Source organism: Antedon mediterranea, chromosome 9, assembly GCF_964355755.1.
Source record: "Antedon mediterranea chromosome 9, ecAntMedi1.1, whole genome shotgun sequence".
NCBI lineage: Eukaryota > Metazoa > Echinodermata > Crinoidea > Comatulida > Antedonidae > Antedon > Antedon mediterranea.
The window spans coordinates 18,597,954-18,623,747 of record NC_092678.1 but is presented as its reverse complement, the minus strand read 5'-3'; the positions used below and the strand labels follow the sequence as shown (position 1 = coordinate 18,623,747).

Genomic DNA, 25,794 nt, shown 5'->3' with positions numbered 1-25,794 from the left:
TAATTATTTAGGCCTATTGCTTTGATTTTCATTTCTCTTGTACATACATTGGTCTACTTTGTTAAAAGGGTCTACTAATTACACAGGGCGCCTTTTATCCTGTGAGATTAATGTTTTTGCTAAATATATGAATTTGAAAGCATACCCTTTAATTGAAAAGATGTTGGTTTCTTCATGACTTAAATCCTTAAACGAACTCTGTCTTATTCGATCTTGGGCAAACCAGCTCTCTTTATCTGTAGAGTTACTATCAAATTCGATGAACGCATTCTCTTCTCCATTTTCATAAAAAACAATTTTAACCTGTGATAGCAGAAATACGTTTACAATATAACAATTTGCTTCAATTTGTTTTAAAATTATGTTCCGTACAGTAAATGGGTATGGGGAATAACCTGCGACTATGGACGGCACATACCACAACTTTCTACCCCATTACGGGTCTCTTCGTGTCGAGTTCTGCCACCAAACGGCACCTACTAATATGTCCACAACGACAGGGCTGAATAAAGCAGTACATCCGGGGTAACCACCTACTCTTCCATTAGATATAGTGGGTTTTTTAAAGTTCCCACGAGCCAGATTCAAAAGGTCGCCGTTGCCGTTTGTTGAAGTTACCTTTAGCATAGCTTTCATTTTTTTTACTTTGATACCACAGATTGTTGATATACATTTTAGCTAGAATGGAATATGATACGATTGAATTGCATAAAGAACGATAAATAATGGGAAAAATACTATTCATTACACTATTAATTGAACTTAAGTGACTAGACTGCACATTTTTAACAAAAAGTCGATAATCGCATCATTGGTTTTTACCTACAACGTAATAAGGCATTTTAGCTAAGATATTTTAGATAACATAGAAGATTATACGGTTGAATAATATTAAGAACGGTACAATGGCCAATTTCATTTAATATATTGTTATTAATTGAAAAGAACTTAAAAGTGACTTTTAGAGATTTGGTTGTTAGGTTACTTTAAATACTATAGGAAAGAGCGTCACAATATTTAAGGAGACAACGGGTGGTAATAGTATAAATAATTACCAAAAGTAATTCAGAGTTTGCTTTAATAACGTACTGTAAGCTACTGAAATTGCCTAGTTATAATAAGAGCGCAAGCATGATGCTTGTTACAAATAACGGCCTCTCATTTAATGTATATCGGAGAAACTTCATTCATAGTTTTAACAAGAGAACTCATGAACGTTGTAATGTTTTAGTTGATGTAAGTTTAGTTTAGTTGTAGTTAATGTTTTAATGTTTTAAAACCTGCTAGTGTTAACAGATAGGACAGAATTTTCAAAAGCCGACGAGCAGTCTTAAAGTAACAAGTAAACTCAAATTGCATTTGCTAGAGAACTACTTGTCCAAAAAACTTCATTTGTGTACACTAAGGGGTAAGAGTTATAATTTATGGTTTGTAATTTTAAAACATAATTTAATTTACAGGTTTAAAAAAAAATATATTTCTTTTCAAATTCACCCGTGTTTTTAGCGTTGCTGTTCTATTGTAAGTCAACTGAAACTATTGTTAGTTGAAAGGAAACTATTGTTAGTTAAAAGGCTGGTTACATGACCATTACACCAAATTTGCATACACATACTTGTAGTGAAATTAACCTAAATCACATTAACCTAATACACAAACATTTGGGCGACTTTTTCTTATTCTCACAGATTTCCTCATCCAAACATTACAGGCATAGAATTAATTCTAAACCGCTCGGTGGAATACTGAAATTTAATTAATTTGAACCGATAAAGATGAGATATATAGTTTCAAGGAGAAATCTTATGTAGGAGAATTTTACATTAGGCGCAGATATGCACTCTCGGAGTGGCTTTCTAGTTTTGTATGTTTTGTATAGGAATGCACTGAAATAAATGAAATGAATGAAAGAATAAACAATAGTAATGACAGAATGATACAATTACAAAGATTACCTGTTGAACTTGAAATTCAGACCATCTTTCTATTAGTGGACTTTTGAAGTGTGCTTTGATGTTTGCGTCAAGAGCACGAACCGAGTCATTCAGTTCATTCAGCGATGTGCTCCCTATCCATAGATCGTACAGATCTGGTTCTCCAGCTCCAGATACTCCTTTGAACACTGGAATCCATCCTGTAAGAACAATATTACATTAGAAGAAGACAAGTGTTTGAGGAAGTAATTGTGTGCTTATTTTGGAAGTAGACGTACAAAATACAATCATTTCACATAAAAAAAACTCCGTCTCGGATATGTTATTGTATCTTACCAGTTTTGAGCATGCCACCAACCTTCGGATGGGACGTAAATTTGTTGCTGACGTGTTCATATAGTATACGTAAAAGAACTTATTAGTACACTATTCGGAAAGTCGGGGATCGTCTCCTGGTGTGCTTTTTTTTTTTTTTATTCAGTATATTACACAGAGGCGCCTTACAAGATGGAACCATCTTAGCTTCAAGGCGCCTCAGATAAACAAATACAACATTTTAAAACAACTAACAGAAACATCAATTAAATCTTCCAGAATTAACAAGAAATTGTTGTACATAATAAAATAATAAAGCATTTTCACAATTCGAAAGAAGATCGGAACCAAAAATAAAAATTTCACTTAAAAATGTAAAATTAAATGTTAAAGAAAAATCCTTGGCTAGGATATCCTCAATAATTGAGTTAGCGCTTACAAGTAGAATATCTCTTTGTGTATTATAATTAGGGCAGTAACATAAGAAATGAAGCGGATTCTCAATATTAAAGCAACAAGTACAATTTGGATTGTCCCGAAGTCCATGTAAGAATAAATGCGAATTGAGACAGCTGAAACCAAGTCGGATTCTAGTGTGAATTTGGTTAATCTTCTTATCACCTGTATCATAATAAGAACGTTTTTTTGTTTCAAACAAATTGGATTTCAGTAGCAATTTTTTAAACTCAACAAGAAATGAGGAATTTTTTATTTCATTATTTAACTCATTCCAATGTGTTATAATAGATGGGACAAAAGATAAACGATATGATGTGGTCTTACAAAATGGAATTATTATATTTCGGATGTTACGCAAGTTATAAACTTCAATATTGTCAGAAAAATTAAATAAGGAGTAAAGATACACTGGTGTTAACTTATGAATAATTTTAAAAAACAGTATTAGGTTAAGAAATTGTCTACGTTTTTCCAATGATAACCAGCCTAATTCTTGTCTTAATGCATTATGACTTGTATGTTTCCACGCACCAGTACATATTCTACCTGCAGAAATCTGGATATTTTCTAGTTCATCACTTATTTTATCTGGGATATTACACCAAACAGGAGCTGCATATTCCATTAATGGTCTAACGTGTGATATGTAAATATGACAGGTGTGCTGATGTGGTATGCGCTGCACTGCTGTCTGCCGTGGGTCCGCGGATGCCCTAATTCGAATTTGGATGTCGATGCTGTCAACTACGACACATATTCTTCTGTCCACCACAGTAGCTATGTGAGCTAGTAAACCGTGGTAAAACCCTACTGGTCTCGAAAGGTATACTAGGATATTCCAATTTATACGAGCATTTTGTGTACAATGGGTCTACTGTTTATAGTCCTTACCCGTTCGAACCCTTGCCATTAAACCTAAGGATTAAGGTTACATTTTCTTAAGCGCTCGCCAACGCACTTCTCATTTGATGTGATATGATCATTGACGAGGAATACTGAGAGTTTTGATGGTAGGCCTATGTTATTCCTAAAACTGTGTCACGCCGTCTAAAACGCGTGTGGTTAAGCTATAAAATATTGTATGTAATATCAATAAAGAGAAGTATTTTAACAACATGTTTTGGCTACAGTTGGAAAAAATGTGGATATCTCCATACTTATTGGACTCAACTGACACCAAGTTGTGTTGATACTAAAGATCGAATCTCTCAACCCACGAGATATTACTTTGCAGTATATTAGTCGAAGCACATGGGGTCCGGTAAGAAAGAAGTGATACCCTCGTATATAATGTCTCTCAGTTTGTGTCAAAGTGTCCTAACAACTCTTATCAAGAACTATGAATAGAGTCTTAAACATATCGCAAACCCCAAACAATATCGGACATTGCTGTTAAAGTTACTATTACTACAAGACTTACAAGACTAGAAAAATAAACATCTTACCTGCCGCGCTTCCGAGCACCATAAAATTGGCCAAATAAAACACTATCCACAAAAATAAACAACTAGAAGTGATAGATTTCATTATTTTGTCCCGTATGTCTACCTATACTATAATATGAAAATCGTAATACCACCTCAACATATCTATAAATGCGTAAGCCTACTAACTGATATCGGTTTTATGTCGTCAAATAATATGCTACATAAGTGGAACCATGTCATTGGCCAATAGACATCATTTTATGTATAGGGTCAAATAGCTTATAGAATGTATTGTTGTTATTGTGTCACGGTACCCATTGTTAATTGACTATTGAGTGTAAATTCAATTAGCTTTTCAAGTAAGGTACCGTAAATAACAATTAACAAAGAGTTTTTGTAATGTTGCGTGAGATTTAAAGTGATAATAAAGTAGTGTAGAATGAAGAATAATATAATGTGAATGCATAAGGCAATACAGACAATAATCACAAAACCAGGTTATTCAGATGGAGTTCAGTTTTCAAATGTAGAGGTAGTTATTGCACATTCTCAAAAATCATCTAGCCAGATTCATTGGATTGGACTGACAGATCAGTGGAATGTTGGCCTACCAGGTATAACGCAACGCAAGTGATCGCAAACAATAAAATCCCCGGTTTCCTGTAAATTCGCGATAAATCGACGTATCAGACGGAGATTCGATACCCCGTTCTCCTGTCGATCGTTGCGTTACGTCTATTTTTCTTGCGTTTACGTCGATTTCAACAAAATATTGTCGTAAGTGGTTTCCTGTCAAATGTTGGTTTCTTACGTAAAAACGACGTAACAATCGTAACTGACGTTAGAAATACTAACTCTTACGTCGACAGGAAACCAGCCTTTAGTATTAATCGTCGTATAACTAAAATAATTACTGTGATTTTTCGATAGCAAATGAAGTTCTGATGATAACATTTGGAATGATAGGAAAGTTTGGGATTACGGCCTCTTTCACAATTATCTACATCAGGTAGGAAGAACATTGCGTAATTTTATAATTAATTAGTAGACAATTTTTGTCGAAACGAAAAGAATGTTGAAAACGTACTTCTTAAAAAATTCGTAGGGCCTAACAATCATTGAATGTGGAAACTACAAGCAGAAACATGGTTACGCGGTTGTATTGAGTATAGAAGAACCTAATAAACTGTTGGGGTTCCTATGAGATAAAAACTACCTTCGTGTCGCGGTATAAAAGAACCGTATGATAACCAATTATCGGTGTTTTATTTATAGGAATCAGTGAACCGTCTAATACTTGCGAGTTACCTGTCCAGAAAATTTACAATGTACATATATTCGTCATCAACAAATTGTCGTTGAAAATTGCTTTGTACTTTTTTAAATGACAAACAATGAGGTAATTATATCACCTCGAAAAAACAGGAACCCACAAATCTCAAAATTTTCATCCGACTTATCCTCCGATAACCAAGTCTCCAAAAAACACATAGTGCTGGTCGTCCTGAATTCATGGAAATATATCGCGTTAGCCCTCAGTTCATCTATTTTATTACAAATGGAACGTACGTTTCCCAGGTAAAATAAGGTCTAAATTTCCTAGTATGGAGCCTTTTCTTAACCCCGCCAGCCTTGCCCCGCTTCCTACGACGAATCATGTATGGTATTTGTATTTGCATACTCACACCTGGTCTTGAAACGGTATTGGCTCGTATGGCTTTCAATTCACCCGCCATGTAACATAGCCTACTACTAAGCCTAAGTTCGTTCGATGTTTTGACGTCCAAAAAGATATAAATATGAGAAATATGAATAGGCCTACTACCATATTCACCAACATGTCAAAAACATTACAGATAATCAATACGAAAACAAATTAATTAATTTTCACTTGAAATTTCCGAAAAAATTAAGGCAAGTCAAGAGAGCTTAGTCGTCCGTATGAACAGCAACAGATACTGATTAATCTATATATATATATATATATATAATATATACCAACATTTAATTTTCAATATTAACCACCATTTAAGCTGTTTTTTTAGTCTCATTCCAAAATTGTTTATATCTCTACCAAGCTACCTTCTTTGTTTTCTACTCTTATTCAGACTCCACCCTGGCTCCCTTTGTTATATTTCTTTTATTCCTGTCCACCCAGGCAGCACTTGCCAGCTTTATACTATTCGTTCGTTCGTTCGTTCGTTTTTATTTCACAATGCATCAAACTTAATAGTTTTACATAATAAGTTTTAAATAAAAAATGAAAAGCCTGGAAAAGACCAAATAAGCTCAATATACAGCTTTAAGCCTGGTTTCACCAGTACAAAATACACTAATAATTGTATCAAATACAATAAACAATAATTAAATATTAATTAAAAGTAGTAGAAATAATATTATATATATATATATATATTTTTTTTTTTAAATACACAATTACGCTACAGGACAACACAAACACAACAAGAGGACAAACGTAAAGGGTATAGTATATGTACTATCATATATACTTGCAGGAGGTAAGAAAAAAAAAAGTTTGATGAAAAAGTTTTATTAATACGATCTGTATTGTGATAAAAGGAATTGTTTATAATTGGATTTGAATGTATCTAAGTTATTAGTATTTAGTAAGGATTGACTTAAATTAATCCATACTAGAGGACCATGGTATTTGATAGAATTCCGGATTGTGTTATGGGTTAAATTTATTGTGGCGTAATTGTTGGCGTTTCTTGTATTGTAGTTGTGAAATTCATTATTTTTGTTGAAGAAATGTTTGAAAATATTTGGAAGTTGATTGTTTGAATATCTGTGCATAAGTGTGGCGATTTGTAATTTGTTAATATCGAAGATGTTTAGGGTATTAAGTTTAAAGAAAAGGGACTTTGTGTGGGCTATATAATGAGAATTGGTACAAATGCGAATAGCCCGTTTTTGGAGTTTAAAGATTTTGTCTAATTTAGAAATATGTGTGGAAGCCCATGGACAGAGAGTTTTATTTTTAGTATCTGTAATTCCCCAAGCAATGTTACAATAGGATAGATAAGGTAAAATTAATGTGTTATATAAAGAAAGGAGGATATTAGAGGGTAGAATATATTTAAGTTTTTTTAAGACACCGATGTTTTTTGAAATTGTATTAGTTATATTTGTTATATGGGTTTTCCAGTTTAAGTAAATCATCTATAGTTACACCAAGGAACTGAGAATAAGTAACCCTTTTGATAGAGTGTTTTCTATATGGATTGTGTTTTGATTGTCATTGCGTGTTCTATTTGGAGAAAAGTGTATATATTCAGTTTTGTTTATATTTAGTGAGAGTCTATTAAGTTTAAGCCAGTGAGATATATGTTTTATTTCCTTATTAAAAATTCTGGTTAAGGTGTTGTAGTCAGGATGGGAGAAAAAAATGTTCGTGTCGTCGGCAAACAGGACGTATTCAAAAGAGTTGGAAGCGTTGATGATGTCGTTGACATAGATGAGAAAAAGTAGAGGACCAAGAATTGATCCTTGGGGCACACCGCAGGTTATGGGAAGAACTTCTGAGGAGTAGGAGCCGAAAGAGGTGATTTGTTGTCTGTTTTGAAGATAGTTAGAAAGTAGAGATAGAGGAGTTCCACGGATACCATAGTGACTTAGTTTAGTTAAAAGAATTGTGTGGTTAATAGTGTCAAATGCTTTAGACAAGTCCAAAAATAAGCCAATAGTATGGTGGTTTTTAAATAAGGCGTTAGAGATTTTACTTTGAATGTCAAGGATTGCAAGATCGGTAGAATGTTTTGGTCTGAAGCCATATTGGTTATCATGAAAAGATTTATGTGAAGAAAGAAAGTTGTAAAGTATATTGTATATAAGGCATTCGAGTATTTTAGAAAAGCAAGGCAAAATTGAGATTGGACGGTAGTTTTCAAAGGAATGGGAATCATTTTTTTTATGAATAGGAATTACTTTGGCGATTTTTAAGGATGATGGAAATACACCATTAGTTAGTGATAGATTAAAGATGTGGGTAAGGGGTCTGGTAATAAAAGGTCCAATTTCTTTAATAATCGTGGGTTCAATATCATCAAGGCCAGCACTTTTACTGTTTTTTAGATTAGAAATTATTTCAAGAATCTCTTTACCAGATGTAGTTTGGAAGAAAATTGAATTTTGAGTGGGATTCCTTAGATAATCAGTAAAGTTGCCATAAGTAGCCGAAATTTTAGAAGAAAGTTTAGGTCTAATATCAGTAAAATAGCGATTGAATTTATTGGCAATTTGAGATGGGTCAGTAATTTTTGTACCATTATCTGTAAAATAACTAGGTAGCGTCTTTGTGGTGTTTTTACAGAGAATGTTATTAATTATATTCCAGGTTTTTTTAATGTTATTTTTATAGTCGTTAAACTTATTTGTGTAGTGTTGCTTACATGATGTTCTTATTAGTCGTGTGAGTTTATTTCTGTAAGTAATGTAATTGGTTTTATTAATCATATTTGATGTTTTTATATATTTTTTATATAATTTTTTTCTAGTGTTTATAGATTTGATTATACCTTTTGTTATCCATGGTTTACAAAGTTTACGTTTGTTAATTTTAGTTCTTGTCTTTGGGAGGTGAGTATCGTATAGTGAAGAAAATCTGTCGAGAAAAATATTGTAGGATTTATTTGCAGAGTTAATTTGGTAGACATCGTCCCAGTTCGTGTTCATTAAGTTAATCCCCAGAGATGCTATATGTTCTTGGTTTATCTTTCTTGAGTAATGTTTTTTGTTACATTTAAATTTTTTTTTTTAATTTGATTTGAATGGGAATTGTTTAGAATTTGGAATACTGGAAAGTGATCAGTAATGTCGTTAAAAAGAATACCAGGAGTTATTTTTTGGTCAAGTACATTTGTAAAAATATTATCAATAAGTGTAGATGTTTTAGTGGTTATTCTAGTTGGTTTGTCAATTAGATGATATAAAGATGCTGAGTACATGGTGTTTAAGAATTCATTCGTGTAGTTATGGGTTGAGTGTTTTATAAGGTCCAGGTTAAAGTCACCACAGACAAATAATTGTTTTTTTTCTTTGTTATTGAATCAATGCAGTTAGAAATGTTGTTTATGAATGGTTGAAAAGAGCTATTGGGAGGCCTATAGATAATACCAACAATGCTATTTTTGGTAATAGATTCTATTTCAATAAATAACGAATCATAATTTTGGTTTGTTGGTAAATTTATGTCACTTCTGATTTTGAAATTTAGTTCATCTGAAATGTAAAGGGCAACTCCTCCGCCTCTTTTACCTGCACGGTTAGATTGTATCATTGTGTATCCTTCGATATGAGTGAGTGGAGACGGTACATTGTTGATGTCATCCCAACCAGGTTTCACTAAAACCAATAATTTGGAATTTATGATTTAGAGTAAGAAGATAGTTTGTAATGGAATTACAGTTTTTTATGAGGCTTCGGGAGTTCATATGAAGTATACTGAGATTGGAATTTTTGTTGATTATTTTGTTATTAAATGAATCACTCAAATAATATTCACATTTATCATTATGATTAGTTTCTTTCATTAATATAGTCGTAATCATTATTGTCGTTTAGATCAAAGGGATTAAATTTTAATGATTGCAGATTAGAATAATTTATGGTATGATCATTGTTTAACTGTTTTATTTCATGTTTGAATTCATCATCATCAATTATGTGGTTGAAAGGAAGGTTTATTCAAGACATTTGCAGCAGTAAAAGTTGAGCGTATTTGAGTATACATTTAAACAATTAATAATAACAATAATAATAATAATGAGGTTTATAAATATTCGATTTATCAGATGAATTATAAGTAGAAATAATATTGCAAAATCGCACAGAGCACTACAAAATTGCGTTATATGGAAGTTTTAAATTAAGGCATCGAGGTTGGTTGTTTACTTATTTTTATACCAATATATCTGTTTGATAATAGAGTTATTGGTAATTAAAGTAATATTAGTTATACAGTATTTATTCTCAAAGTTATTGATTAAAAGTATTGCTAATAGTATGAAAACAAAGGGAATAATAATGATAGGTATAAATCAATACACTTCATAATAGTGATTTTAGGGATATCAGTTGTTACAATTTTTGAATAGTAGTCGTAATAATATAATAACGGTATTATAATAAAGAAAAATAATAATAATTAATAATACCGTACCAATTATCAACTAACTGTTACGATCAAGTGAATGGTATGGCAATACAAATGAGATGATAATAATACTAGTAATAATAATAATACCGTAATAATAATAATAATAATAAAAGACATGTGGCAATAAAAATGTTATACATCTTTATAAATTTGTAAACACATCAGGCATAAAACATTAATTCTAAACCGCCCTGTGATATAATGAAATTTAATTGATTAATTAATTTTAAACGATAAAGGCGAGGAAATCTGTGAGAATGAGGTAAAGTCGCCTAATGTATACATGTATATACATAAACACATCAGGCACGGTGATATACTGAAATGTAATTATTATAAAAAATTAATAATTAATTAAAGTAATAATTAATTATTATCGCAACGGAGGGGAGAAAAAAAAAACAACAAAAAAAACAATGGATAGTAAATAAACAATGTCACCGTTTTACACCGTTTGGCCAACTGAATTACAGCGGGAGAAAGATAAAAAGTTAAGTTGTTGATATCGTGGCGTGAATACGGTTACATTCCAAGATTACGGAGATCTGTTGTTGACCTGATAACGATCTTCTTCTTATTTTTCTTCAGAATGCAGTTTATCCGTCCACCGAGAGACCATGCGTTATCCAAATTCCTTCACTTGCACTGATGAAGGGCTAGTGTTGTCCGAAAGCTCTGCTAACTTTTCTGGCTGTTTACTTTATCGTTTTGATTTAGCTTTTCGCTTTTTATTTTTGTATCTCCATTGAGATCCAGCCACTGATACCCACAGCATTGTAATTTTTTTCAGTAATTTGCAACTACAAACGTTATTAATATGGAAAAGAAAATCTAAATTATATCGACACTCATTATTGTAATCTACTTGTATATTGTTTTATTTTACTAACTATGAACATTTGGTTTTAATATAATATTAATGTTCTAACTAAAATTATTCCATACATATATTGGGTAATTCTTAGCAAAAATATTTTCTAATATTAAATGAAATTCTTTACATGTTGTTGTGATATTATCTTTAAATGGAAAATGAACAAGGCTAGTCATGCAGAAATGTTACATTTGGTACTTATTCACCACTTTGTTTTCCTTACACATGACTATGACTACAATTCGAACTTCTTTGTTATTGAAATCGAAAGAACCATTCTAAGATTGATATCAAATTTAGTGTTATTTCAAAACAATAGGCAATACTTGAACTTGCTGGAATTATTGAAATGGAATGTTGTCAATTTTCTTGCTGTGTTTAGGAATACTTCAACTAAGTTTAACAAGGCCATATAGATAGCTGCAGTCGCGTGCTCATTGGTGTTTACCGACCGACCGACCAACCTACCAACTGACCAAAATTAAACATGTTTAAAAATGTTGAAATGTTTAAAAACATTTATATTTTTTTAATTTACACGTGCGTAGTCACTTTTGACGTGCTCGTATAACGTAATTTCGAGTTGAAAAGTAAGTCAAGAAAACAGAAATCGGGCAAAAAGTGCGCGCAATAACATTTAACGCGCAGTGGGCGCGCAAAAATATGCGCATTCATGGCAATTTTGTAAACGCTTAAAATTGCCTGAAACGTACTCTTATTTCATCGAAAATAAATGTTGAAAATTTTAAGCGCGCGTATGCATGCGTTACATGCGCTACGCACGTAATTGTATTGCCATATGATGATTTATGCCCTGAAATTTATGAGTACCAAATTTTAATTAATTGTGATTCATGGTTGTGAAGATATGATTACAAACGTTATTTCATTAAATCGTGCGTAGACCGCGTAATTTTTTATTGCGCACCGTGAAAACATAACCACATCGATTCCTGGCCATAAGGAATATACTGTGAAAAATTGACTTAGCTAGATTAAACTGATATCAAGATAAGGTCAGAAAGCGATAAAACGCATAGTGATACCGGACCGACAGACAGACCGACAGACCGACCGACCGACATAGTGAACTATAGAGTCGCGTCCACGCGACTAAAAACAATGGAGTTGAGTGGTAAACATTTCCTGAGTTAAAAAATTGACTGCTCTATTTAACAAAGCAAAGCCGAGTAAGAAAGAGCAGTCAATCTTTCAATGAATGAACTACAGAGTGCGCCTTCTCCACGGGAAAACTTATAGTCTTAGCCTAAATTTTCACATCCTATTCAAGCGGTGAGGTTTTCTGTAGAAAATCGAAAAACAGTAAAAAAATTATTAACACAGTAGGTGTGTGTTTAATAACAAGGCCATATACATGGCTGCTGTCGCGGGCGCAAATTTAAGTTAGTGTTAACCGACCGACCGACAAACCGACCGACATAGTGAGCTGTAAAGTTACGTTTTCACGCGACTAAAAACAATGACTGTGTGTTGAATGGAGTGAATCATTCGGTTAACAAGGCCAACAGCCATAAGTCGCGTGCTAAAACGCATAGTGATACCGGACCGACAAACAGACCGACAGACCGACAGACATAGTGAACTATAGAGTCGCGTTCACGCGATTAAAAAGAGCATGAAAGAATTTTAAAGAATTTTAAGTGTACAGTAGTATGGCCGATGAACGTATTGTAGAGGGCGGGCTTCAACTTCATTGAATAGGTCGTTCACAATCTTCTATTTCAACTCCTGAACATATTTCATTTAAACTTCTTTATTTGTAGTGGTGAGCTGTTTAAATTCTAGCCACTTAGCGAGTAGTTAAGGGAATGGGGACAATCAATCCAATTCCACCACTGCTCGTCTGGGTATTTGTAACATCTGTTGTCTTCTTTACGCTTGTATAGCGTTGTTTTGATGCTGATCTGGTAAAGAACCCTCTGCAATTGCAGCAGCATTTCGCCCACGCATCTCTGACGTCCTTACGCCGAGCACAAAACAATACGAAAATAAAGCATCCTTGCAAAGAATTACACACACAGAACAACGATTGAAACAGGATTCGATTTCCCTTAGAAGAATCCACGGCGAAGAATCCGAAGATCCATGTTAAACCAAGCAGCATCATTATCGCTATGGCGTTTCTCACCCGAACAATCAGTTCTTTATCGTTATCCGTGTTTGCTGTGGTCATTATTCGTCGACAGGTCAGTTTACGAATGATCAGTGTGTATAAGACGAAATTAATCGCGAGGATGATGGCTGAGATGGCTAATATCCCACCGTATAACGCGGGTCCAGGTTTCATAAAACAACTAAAAATAAAAAAGAAGTTTTAAATAAACTATAAAGCAATGGGAAATTGAAGGTGGCCCATGGCGAACAGCGTCATTTTTATAGTTCAAGAACCAATATGAGATTGAGGGCGCGCTAGTTCTTGTAAATTTAATCATTATTGGAAATTTGAAGTAATAATCAAAGGCGATTGTTACTAGATAAAAGTCATTCAAAGTTTACTTCGTTCATTATATACAGTTTAAAGGTGCTAATAAATCTGGGATATATTAGAAACTTACTAATGTTCATTTGAATATGTTCCTTTAAAATTAACAGCTGCAACGATTGTAACTGGTAATACTGGAAGAACTGTTGAACAATAATATATATAAACAAAAATGAGCGAAAATAGTTTACAGGAGTCGTTCTATTTAACAATTTTTGTTTGGGTTTTTATTTATGTCACAAAAATGTATCAGTACGATAACAACAATACAGAGCAAGCATTTTGCCATTGATTATTGATACAGGTAGTCTTGAGATCGTATGAATATCACAAGGTTTACATATGAGAGGGCGCTATTTAGATTGACTCGCTCATTGATATTGATACGAGTAGTTTAAAAAAAAAATACTTCTTTTCAAATTCACTCGTTTGTTTTTGGCGTTACTGTTCTATTGTTAGTCAACTGAAACTATTGTTAGTTCCACCAAATTCGCATACACATGGTTGTAGTAAAATTAGTATAATCACACACAGCATTAGGACACAACAAACAAATACAATTTTTGTTCCGGTGGATAGAATGTTACAGTAGGCGGAGATATGCACTCTCGAAGAGCCGTTCTAGTTATTGTTAGTAGTAGTTTCTATGATTTTAAGATACCGATAATTTATTCGGCAAAAGCTATGACACGCAGATTGGTTTAAAATGAAAATTATTCAATTCATGGATTTGACAATTAGGTAAGAAGATAACACAACCCAGCTAAAATTATGTGTGTTCAAATTATTGGCTAATCCTTTTTTCGTATAAGATCAGGATGATTTTTTACACACAAATTTACCATGATTTTTTTTTTATGCTTTGCAGAAATTGCATTTTATCAGAAATCATCGATTTCACACTCACGATTTAAAGTTTTGGAATGTTTTTTTTTTTCTCTAATTTTCAATTTCAGTATAGCCTAGTATAGTCATTATAAATGCATGTACATTTGTTTTCTCATAAATATTTGAATAAGAGACTTACCCCAGCCAAGTACGGCTGACTTCAACATGAAAGAACGCGTTTCCTCGTAAAATATCACAACAAACTTCAGATACATATTAACAGCTTCAACAAGCATCCAGAAAAGTGTTGTGAGAACAAAGTAATGTAGAAGAATGGCTACCACGATGCAGCAATTGGGACACGACGTTAAGCCAATACCGATCACAAATGTAGTGTATAGTAACAGCAAAGAAAAACACAAGTTAAATAGTATACGCTGAGGGCGCTTTCCACGTAGGTTCCTAAAAAAAGAATTGATTAGATAAATTTAATAATGATAATATTAAGCCAACATATGAGTTGAAACGTCCACAATAGACAAAAAGCATCAAAAACCGGAATAAATACATGAGGTCAGATAGAATAAAAATATGTGTGCCTGCCTTTTGTAATTTTTCATTACAGTTAATATTGGAAGTACCATTTTAAAACAATTTCAACCCAATGCAAAGACATTACAAATTTTTACCAAGTATGTAGATAATGAATGTTCTCCCTTCCTTTTAAGATTTAATACATCTTACCTGAAACAACTAAATGTAATAATTGTGAAAATTAAGCAAGCGATAGATATGCTACACCCGATGATGCTGATGAATGAAAGAACATCATATTCACCAGTTTGTCCATGGTAATCCTGCCAAAAAAGGGGTAAACACAGATGACGTAAGCGTAATGCAAGTAATTTGACCAATCATAACACGATAAATCATCATCTATTGAATAGTGATTGGTTGCGGTGCGCTTACAAAGCCCCTTAGCGTTCCGTATACTAGTGGGAACCAAGCTTTAATAATGTCAAATAAATAAAACAAAAACGACATAATTGAATCAATGTAATCTAACAAGACAGCAACTTGTAACAGTCCTTTGATCTTATGCCTGGCTGCGACAAATACCAACAGTACTGTATTATGCACATATTTTACGCGGCGCGTGGTGTCTGGTGTTGTCGCAGCCACAGATAAACCATTTGATCTCCGGCGCTAAGTATCCTGTTATTTAGATTGCCTTGATTGAATTGTGGCGTTTCAAAAAAACAGTAACCTTGGCTTTCACTCTTCAGTTAACTATATTCTTGGAGAAAAGCATTGTCAATAATATTTACTTAAGTCTATGTTTACTTCTTACAGTAGTCATAGCGCCCATTGTAATTGATCTGTTTATGCCATTTAAAAAGAGTAAGATCGTGTAATATTTATGATTTAGAATAACCAGTAATGCTGACCGGATATCTTATTTGATTGTGAATTTCTTATATTATCCAATTCATTCTAATTAAAAGCGACAAAAAATAATTACAAACCAATATGACAGCGAAGTTTGTTAAATGATCGCAGAAGCAGACGATACGACCGTCTGATGTTTTATTGAGGTAGCAGCCTTCGTTTGACCAATCACCTTGCCCGTTTTCTAACTCAAAGTCCCAGAAAACACATTCAGGGTTACCAGATACATGTTCCTGTGATACACGAAAAAAAACATTTACAATTTGAAAATTTAATTTAATGTACTTCGTAAACAAATAAACATTAATTTAAAAATCAGTGTCCTTGTAATGTATTTCGTACATAAATACACCTTGTTTTATACAATTTAAAAAGTAGGTATAAATTAACTTACCATAACCGGTAAAAATGCGGCTCTGATCGGCTCATTCAAACCCTCGACTGTGACATCTTCAACAGTAGCAGAAATGACACGACTTCCAATCGCCCTTTGTTTATTGGATATCAGACGATTCGATGCAAATAACTTGGATGTCTGGTACACAATAAAGCTAACCTGTATCTGGTTTGATCCGGTTTGAAGAATTGCAGGTGGCAAAGCTATTGATGTTTCTATAATATCCATTAGAAAATCATCAACGTCTTCAAAAGTTTCGATATTCTCTTTTTGAAGACCGGTAGCATTGCCAGGCTGAAGTGAAGCAAATCCGATACCATTTTCCAGTGCCTCAGGGCAATAATGTGTGTTCTGCACTGCTACATTTTTTTCAACGTCTTTAAAGTCTGAGAGAGATCCAATCTGAGTTTCTAGAGACTTCACGATACTGGAAGTCGCGCTCATACTGTTATTGTCTGCTGTAAAAACGTCATCATCAGCATTTTGTATGTTACTCACAACGTTCACTGTAAAGTTAGTAATCTGAAAACATAAAATACTTACAGATTATTAATTGTGTAATGTATTAAAAGTATTTAAAACCATCATCATCATTGTAACAAATAAGTTTCCTTGAATCCATTCCTGCTCCGATTCCTGTTTTTAAAAAGTCCTAACGATTTCATAATCTGCTCGAAAAATTCATTTAAACAGTTGAAAAAGTTCCCTTACCATTCGATTACCTCCTCCAACTATAGTTATTCCTTCTAGAATCAAGGCAACATCTTCAATGTTAACTTTGCTGTCCATCTTTTCTTCACTCGTAAGGATTGATAGATACATACCAACTTTTTCAGCAATTTCTTCAGTTATTATTACCTGAAAGATGAAAATTATATTTAGTCCTCTTGTTCATCATTATTTATATTGGTCAAATAAATCGTGATGGTCAAATAAATAGTGATGATCAAATGAATCGTGATGGTAAATTAATCGTGATGGTAAATGAATCGTGATGGTAAATGAATCGTGATGGTCAGATGAATCGTGAAGATCAGATGAATCTTGATGGTCAGATAAATAATAATGGTCAGATAAATCGTGATGGTCAGATGAATCGTGATGGTCAGATGAATCGTGATGGTCAAATGAATCGCGATGGTCGAGATGAATAGTGATGGTGAGATGAATAGTGATGGTCAGATGGATAGTGATGGTCAAATGAATAGTGATGGTCAAATGAATAGTGATGGTCAAATGAATAGTTATAGTTTAATGAATAATGATGGTCAAATGAATAGTGATAGTTAAATGAATAGTGATGGTCAGATGAATCGCGATGGCCAAATGAATACTGATTATCAAAACATATTGTATACACAATCATTATGTCAGTCTCAATCAATTGAATCTAGTCAAAAAGAAATTCATCTAGTCAACATTGTTCTCGAGATAACAATCTTATTGAGCGATAAATGTGCAGAATTGTAAGACTAACCAAAATATTATTTTTGACCTTCAGTGACTTGAATATGTCACTTTATCAATATAAAGATATATTGTTTGAAGGTTTGCATGGCGAAGAAATAAAATGTTGATATTAAGTTTGCGGTACACCACGTGTATTAGTTCTAAAAAGAACATTTAAGTTTCTCGACGCTTCGATCAAGTTTCAAGTTTCAATAAACATTTATTTAAAGATGTATTGTCCCTTAATACACAAAAAAAATGAAGGTCAAAATATTCTAAATTTAAATTGGCCATATCAAAGTAATATTAAAGTTTTTCACCTTAAGTCGAAAATTCGAGCCAAAACAATAATTTTACGTAATTAACAGCTAAATTAATTTGATTACATTTCGACTAGATAATCGTCCCGAGCGAAAGTAAACAAAGATTCAAACCATGAGTATACATTATGCATGATGCTAGGATTGTTTACAACTCGTCACGGTTGAGAAGGTGTTTCCAAACAGATCGCAAGGACGTTTTATGATTATGCCTACAGAGTAGCCAAATAAGTGTGGCGAAGAAATAAAATGTTGATATTAAGTTTGCGGTACACCACGTATATTAGTTCTAAAAAGAACTGTTAAGTTTCTCGACGCTTCGATCAAGTTTCAAGTTTCAATAAACATTTATTTAAAGATGTATTGTCCCTTAATACACAAAAAAATGAAGGTCAAAATATTCTAAATTTAAATTGGCCATATCAAAGTAATATTAAAGTTTTTCACCTTAAGTCGAAAATTCGAGCCAAAACAACAATTTTACGTAATTAACAGGTAAATTAATTTGATTACATTTCGTCTAGATAATCGTCCCGAGCGAAAGTAAACAAAGATTCAAACCATGAGTATACATTATGCATGATGCTAGGATTGTTTACAACTCGTCACGGATGAGAAGGTGTTTCCAAACAGATCGCAAGGACGTTTTATGATTATGCCTACAGAGTAGCCAAATAAGCACGTTGCATTATGAGAAATGTTTTGATATAAAACTTTGACTGGAAGTTAAAGTTATTTTTTGAACCAAAAAACGTCTGTATTTCAGTTATATGATTTTTTTCCAACTCATTTTTGGTGAAAATTAATAACTATTATGATACTTCAAAATGACCCACTTTTTTTTTAAATCTTTTTTTTTTTTTTTTTAAATTTGACAAAGGGACAATACATCTTTAAGATAGTCATTACAAACAATATGTAACAAACAATATGCTTTGATTATCCATTGTGAGAATCATTTCACACTACTCCTGAGGACGATCAAAGCATATTGATCGAAGCGTCGAGAAACTAAACAGTTCTTTTCAGAAATAACACACGTGGTGTACCGCACATTTATATCAACAAGATAGAGATACTTACCTTTGCCAGATTACTGATGGAATTGCTTGCGCAAGGTTCCACAAGTATTCCTTCCCAGACGCCTCCATTACACATGCGTAGAGCCAGTGGATCTGTCGAGTAATATTAGAGTATTATAATCTTCGCTGATTTTATGATTTATATATTTTGTATACGATAAAATAAAATAGATAAAAGCTCTCTAAAATATTGACTAATGGATTTATATTTAAACTTACTGTTATCAAAGCTACACAACTCTAGAGAATGAGCCAAAAAATCTGCCGGAGATGCTTCGAATGTGTAAGTCACACCATTTAATATTACAGCCTCATGTGGGCAAGAATCTATAAGAAAAATTAAACGATTATTTAACGAATATCAAAGAATTTAGTCGGTCTACTAGATTAATCAATCAATCAAAATGCACTGATAATATCAACTTTTAGACATGCTAAGTCTAAATATTACAACAGTGTAATTATACATATTTTTGTTTTATTTCAAAAGTACACCGTACAGTAGAGTTCATCCCATGTTAATACACTTGTTGGAAATCATTATTACTGTGAAATAAATTACCTGCAAATTCTAAGAAAATGGCCATAAAATCTGCAATACCTGGTTTATCTGTATATAATTATAAAATAAATTATTGGTATGTTTAGCTTGAAAAAAATATAAATTGCTATCTTAATGTATGTTATCATCTTAGTGTATAAAATTGCGATGTAACATCGAGTAAAGTACATACAGTAACCCAATTTCGATCAGACCGTAAGTCTGAAGAGCGGGCTATGAAGGCTTGTACGTGGCTAAAAGGTGCATGTTTTTAATCCTGTATATTTCATCCTCCTGTATTATTTTATGACGTAATACTTTATGGCCTGCCTCTCACAAAAGCTTTGCTCTTTTTTTTTTATTTTGTCCCTCCCCAAATTATTGTAATCTATTATAAACTTAGAAGAGAAATAAATATTACTTTTGACTTAGCATTAAGATTATGCCTAAGGATGTACTGTCCCTCTGAAAAAAAATAATTGTTCAAAACATTTTTGTTGAATACGCTATTTTACTGTCACATAATATTTTAACAAAAAATTGGATCCAACTAAAATGTGCTTTCCTGAAAAAACGTGATCTAAAGCAAAAAATAGACAAATTGGGTTTTGATAGAATTTAACAATTTAATTGTATTTTGTCATGTTATAATTAGTGAAACAAATTATTATTTTATTAAAACTACAAAATTACCTATTAAAAGTCTGATTTAACTAATCTTTATTTTTCATGTTTTTAGGGGACAATGTATCTTACGTGTCTTAAAACATTTTCAAAGTACTTACTAGATTGCCAAAGTACGCCCTCGGGTACGGGTGAGTACAAGATCAAAGGGTAATCAGTTTGTTTCCTTTCCCATGTACAATCTCCATCTTGGGTTACCACGACAGTCCATCCAAAGTCATAACCACAACCGCCATAGTTTTTGTTAGAAAAGAAATGTCTATTTAAAGGAGCGTCTAAATCTCTGAAATAGAAGCGCATTTTTGGTATTGTATCTTTCTTTCTTCAATACCACATTTTCAACAACAAAATTAATTATAAAGTTATAACTTGATATTTGAGTGTAAAACTACAAGCAAAACTGCAAAAATGGATGTGTTTAGGCCTACTTAAAATCAAGTAATTTCGCGAAGATCTTTTTGTTATACATTTCATTGCCAATAGTTTTTTGAGATATAGGAATGTGTACTACTAGTTCAGGTCAAAGTTTAATCTATGCGTTGCAAAGATATCGGGGTCAAAGATAACTTTTAGAAATTTGACAACATGAATTTTTATAACCAGCATGCTTTAAATATTCATAAAACACAATGTTTACACTTTCCTACCATAATTTGCACACGAAAATACATAGGGATCTTGACTATGAGCATGACGTAATCGACAATTTCAAAAAGTTGTTTTGTATTTTAGGTTAAATAACATTTCTTCTGGGATAGATAAATAGTTAAAATTCACAAAAAATATTGACAAAATAAAGGTCATTTGCCCACAGAGCGAGAAGAGGTACATTAAGGAAGAAGGTCAATGAAAGAAAAAAAAAACAAACAACACTTTAGAGGGTACTCCGAGAGTACAAACCTCCGCCTACTGTAAAATTCCCCTACATAAAATGCCCCCTGAAAATGTTTTTTTTTTACATTTTTTTTTATTGGTTCTAAAGTAAATAGGCTAACTGCACACTACAGAGTTGTGGATTTTTTGTGGACCTTGATCTTTGACCATGACGGAGGTAAAAACATACCCTTTGATTGAGAAATAATTTGTTGATGCTTGCTTCAAATCTCCAAACGAACTGTGTCCCACTCTCTTTTTGGCGAACCAGTTGTTTTTATCTGTAGATGCACCATCGAATTCGATAAAAGCCGCCTCTTCTCCATTTGCATAGAAACTGATTTTAACCTTTAGTAGAAGATGTACATATTATAACAAACGTTTGTTTTTAGAAACGTACTATCACATGTGAAAATATTGAGATTCCGTTTTCAAACTTTTTCTGTGGTGTTGGTCTAGCCCACTGTTTAAAGTAGCACATCAACTCTTTTATTCTTAATGTTTATAACTTTATTCTGCTGCTTACTTTTTAACTGAACGCTTTTTAATATTCTATTGTCTTTTTATAACTTGTATTTTTAATGACTTTTTTAAACTATGGTACTGAACGGTATTCTGTTTTAATGCTGTATTTTATGCCATTTTAAAACCATTTTAAAGCCATTTTTTAACCATCATTTTAGACATTTGCATTGTTTTAGATTGTTTATAACATTTTTTCCCTCTTTTTAATTGTGAGTCTTAGGTTTTAACTTTTTGTATTGTATGTAATCATGTATTGTATGTTGATTTTGACCGAATAAATGAATGAATGAATGAATATCATTTTTATAACTGGGAAAATGTCAGAGTACATCATAAGTCCACTGCTTTCATCTTTAGTCAATGTCAGCGGTGCTAGGCCATTGAAAAGGCTACTTTCAGATAGCACATTTGAAGGCAACATGTTTCCACAAATGTGATTGTGAATACAGGAACAATGTAAATAGGTGTTTATGTTATGAAAATTGTTTAATTTGTAATCGCATATAACTGAATTATCAATTTTTGTTTTTATAATAATTAATATCAATATTTTAAAATGTTAAAGTTTAAGTTGTTTCACTATTGAAAGGGGCGCCCAAATTAAAGCTTGCTTGCTGTGGCGTCCCTTTTCCATTTACCAACTTCTTTTCTTGCATTATATTATTTATGTTCATTATCAGTTGTATATTTACAGTATTATGCTCCTCTGTATTTTGCTTTATTATTTGTGGAAATAAATATTATTTTTATTATTATTATTATTATTATTGTTTGCAAACATGTGACTTTTTGCACATTTCACGGCTCAACACGGTGCACAGAAGTTGATTTAGAATGCGCAACAATCAACCTCGCGTTGACACAAAGCAAAGTTTTATTTTTAAGCTGCCGTATAATAGAATTAAAATGTAACCATTAAACTGTTTTGAACTAATACGGAACGACATGTGATGCGGAAATAAGCCACCAAGTGGCAAGCCTACTACTACACACCCTTTGTAGTAGCTTTACAATAGCTTCAACCAGAGAAGAAATTACATTAATACTTGGAAAGCCACTGATTGATAGAGATGAATTGATTAAGAACGTAATAGTTCAGTGACGCCACGAAGTGACATTAACGTGCACTACGCACGTGAAATGTTTTTTTTTTGTGTTTTCACGAAGACACTGATATTTAGCCTTAACCCACTACTGTGTGTTCATGAAGCTAAACCGATGTGTTTTGTAAAGCTCTCTACTAACAACTTTTTCATTTGCGAAACGCATGTTTGTATCACACCAATGCGAGGTTTTAGTGTCATTACGTGGCGTCACAATTAGTACAATTGAGTTGATTGTCATTTTTATGAGTCTAGCAGGAATTCCATCAGTTCCTTTAGCTTTTTTAGTAGATGATAAAATATATTTAATATACTTCTTCATCGTCAAATAGACATTCATTTTGTCTTTACCTTCATTGAAATGTTTATAATTTCTATGGTTATTTTCAAATTAAGGAATTAGTTTACCTAGATGCAACTTAACTGACCGGAAATCGCTTCATACGCGACGCGTGCAATCAAAGACCACTAAATTAACTTCATTTGCGTATCAAAAAATTCAGTAATTAATGAAACATTCCTTATATCTATTGATCGACAAGTCAACCGGAGGGAGTAGAGATCACTGGTCATTCAACATTAAATTTACACCGAAATTGTGTTTCTTTGGTTTTAAAAATGTAATTTTTCAGGCCGTGACGTCACACGTCACACTCAACCTCCTTACCACAATACTATACAAAACAGTTTTCGCACCAGAGAAGCTATTGGAAATATACAAACACAATACCTTTCATCAAGGTATTGGATTTGTTATTAGTAATATTTGGCTATCTTTGTTCAACAAGAATCTACATCGACAGTACACCATGCCATAGTTTTTGGCAAGTTTACATTTCACAACCTGTCTAGACGCGTCGTCTTTGTTTCAATCCCTTCCACTGTGAACCTTGCTATTGTTTTAGCTTTACCACCAGTCCCATCAAATTTCACTTATATTTTCAGTTTCCATTCTTGCTCGATTAAAATAAATAGTATATATTGATCGAAACGTCAAGTTGGTGTAGCCTACCACAAACTTTATATCAACATGCCTGTTATGCTTATAAACTATTGAATTTACTAAATCCAAAAAGGAACACCATAATTTATGTATTGTTAAAATATATATTATATTCAAATTAAAGATTCGAATAATTATGATTACAAAGATTACCTTTCGAACTTGAAATTTAGACCATCTTTCTACCAATGGACTTTTGAAGTGTGCTTTTATGTTTGCGTCAAGAGCACGAACAGAGTCATTCAGTTCATTAAGCGATGTGCTCCCTGTCCATAGATCGTACAGATCTGGTTCTCCAGCTCCAGACACACCCTTAAACACTGGAATCCATCCTGTAAACAAATTATTTGTACATCAGAGAAAGAAATTATATAACGAATAAATATATGCTATGTTATGTTTATATGTAAAGTAGACAGACAAATCAAATCATTTAAAACTCCGTCTCGGTACCCTACCAGTCAAACCTGCCACAAACCTGATGAACCACTGCATATGTCATGATAGATATGATACGCTTATGGTATTTCTAAAAATGTTCTAGATCAGTATTAAACACGCCGTCAGAAATTCAAAACAAGCGTGAGGCTACAGAATAATGTATTCATTCAATGTAGAAATACATAATGTTTAGACCACAATGGTCGAATAAATGTGTATCTCCAGAAAAGTGGACCTTTTATTTGATTGAATAAAAATACTGTAGAGGCTACTGTAGGCCTACCCTTACCTGTTACTTTTTGGCCACGCACCGTAAAATTTGCCAAATAAAACACTATCCATGAAAATAAATAAGTAGTAGCTTTCATTTTGTATGTTTAAACAAAATTAGTCTGCCAGTATTATGAATAAAAATCTTACTAGACTACAACCTCTAAATGATAATCAGCTTTTTGTTTAAAGTTAGTCGACTACATGCTACATGAATGGCACCATGTTATTGGCCAATAGTCATCATTTTATTTATAGGACCTAATAGCTTATTATTATAATGTATTGTTGTTATTGTGTCACGGTTCCCATTCTTAATTGTTTATTGAGTGTAAATTCAATTTACAGCTTTTCAAAGAGTTTTTTGTAATATTGCGTGAGATTTAAAGTGGGTACTAAAGTTGAAAAATGAATGAAAATGATATGTCAATGTTCAGGCAATATACCATAATCCAGGTTATAGACCAGGTTAATGGACCCGGTTACTATACCCTAACCACAAAACCAAATAGATTTAAAGTGGGTACTACAGCAAAGTTGAATAATGAATGACAATGATATGTCAATGTTCAGGCAATATACCATAATCCAGGTTAATAAACCAGGCTGCTATACCCTAACCACAAAACCAAATATATCAGATTGAGTTCAGGATTTTAAATCTACTGTAAAAGTAGTTCCTTAAATGCATTACCCATTCTTTCCAGACATATCAATGGCTGATATAGAATTTAAAATAGGGAATTGGGTAGTGCCTAAAACACTGAGAAATGAACTATGAACTTATCATTAAATTTATTTTTAACGCCTTTAACTTCTCCTATTATTGGTTATAAATTACGTATCAAGTAGTGAATGTTTATGAGTTGAATAATGAGAATATTTTACGTGTTGAAAGATTGACTGTTCTTAACAACGAGGCGGGGTCTAGTTAAATAAAATCAGGTACAGTAATATTTTAGTGAATGAAATGTTCTCTTTAAAGGAATACAAAACATTAGTTAGGCCTATTTGTTTTAAAACACACTCAATGTTCTAAAAAAGGTAAATCAGTGACGAAAACTAGGCTAGGAAGCTATGCCGTTCAAAAAGCAGTGTTAAAACAGTGCTTAAACATTGTACGCGAAGTAAAATCTTTA

General features: G+C 32.7%; 2 protein-coding genes across 2 annotated transcripts in view; both read right to left on the bottom strand.

Moving 5' to 3' along the window:
* Positions 1 to 25,353, bottom strand: part of LOC140058267 (adhesion G-protein coupled receptor G6-like) — a 41,255-nt gene extending 15,902 nt beyond the window's left edge. The window contains exons 1-11 of the mRNA XM_072103831.1: positions 25,350 to 25,353; positions 24,098 to 24,276; positions 21,504 to 21,661; positions 20,542 to 20,723; positions 19,778 to 19,825; positions 19,435 to 19,542; positions 19,217 to 19,308; positions 17,076 to 17,222; positions 16,362 to 16,886; positions 16,045 to 16,200; positions 15,263 to 15,375 (exon numbers count right to left, since the gene is read on the bottom strand). Coding sequence (XP_071959932.1) covers positions 15,263 to 15,375; positions 16,045 to 16,200; positions 16,362 to 16,886; positions 17,076 to 17,222; positions 19,217 to 19,308; positions 19,435 to 19,542; positions 19,778 to 19,825; positions 20,542 to 20,723; positions 21,504 to 21,661; positions 24,098 to 24,276; positions 25,350 to 25,353 — 1,712 coding nt within the window. The remainder of the gene's footprint in view (positions 1 to 15,262; positions 15,376 to 16,044; positions 16,201 to 16,361; positions 16,887 to 17,075; positions 17,223 to 19,216; positions 19,309 to 19,434; positions 19,543 to 19,777; positions 19,826 to 20,541; positions 20,724 to 21,503; positions 21,662 to 24,097; positions 24,277 to 25,349) is intronic.
* LOC140059297 (adhesion G-protein coupled receptor G6-like) lies at positions 12,843 to 15,194 on the bottom strand. The gene is made up of 4 exons (XM_072105163.1): positions 15,160 to 15,194; positions 14,718 to 14,980; positions 13,764 to 13,833; positions 12,843 to 13,502 (listed from the first exon to the last, which is right to left on the bottom strand). Exons 1-4 carry the CDS (start codon positions 15,192 to 15,194, stop codon positions 12,998 to 13,000), a joined length of 873 nt encoding a protein of 290 aa, XP_071961264.1. The 3' UTR covers positions 12,843 to 12,997.
* Positions 25,354 to 25,794: the final 441 nt, after the last annotated feature.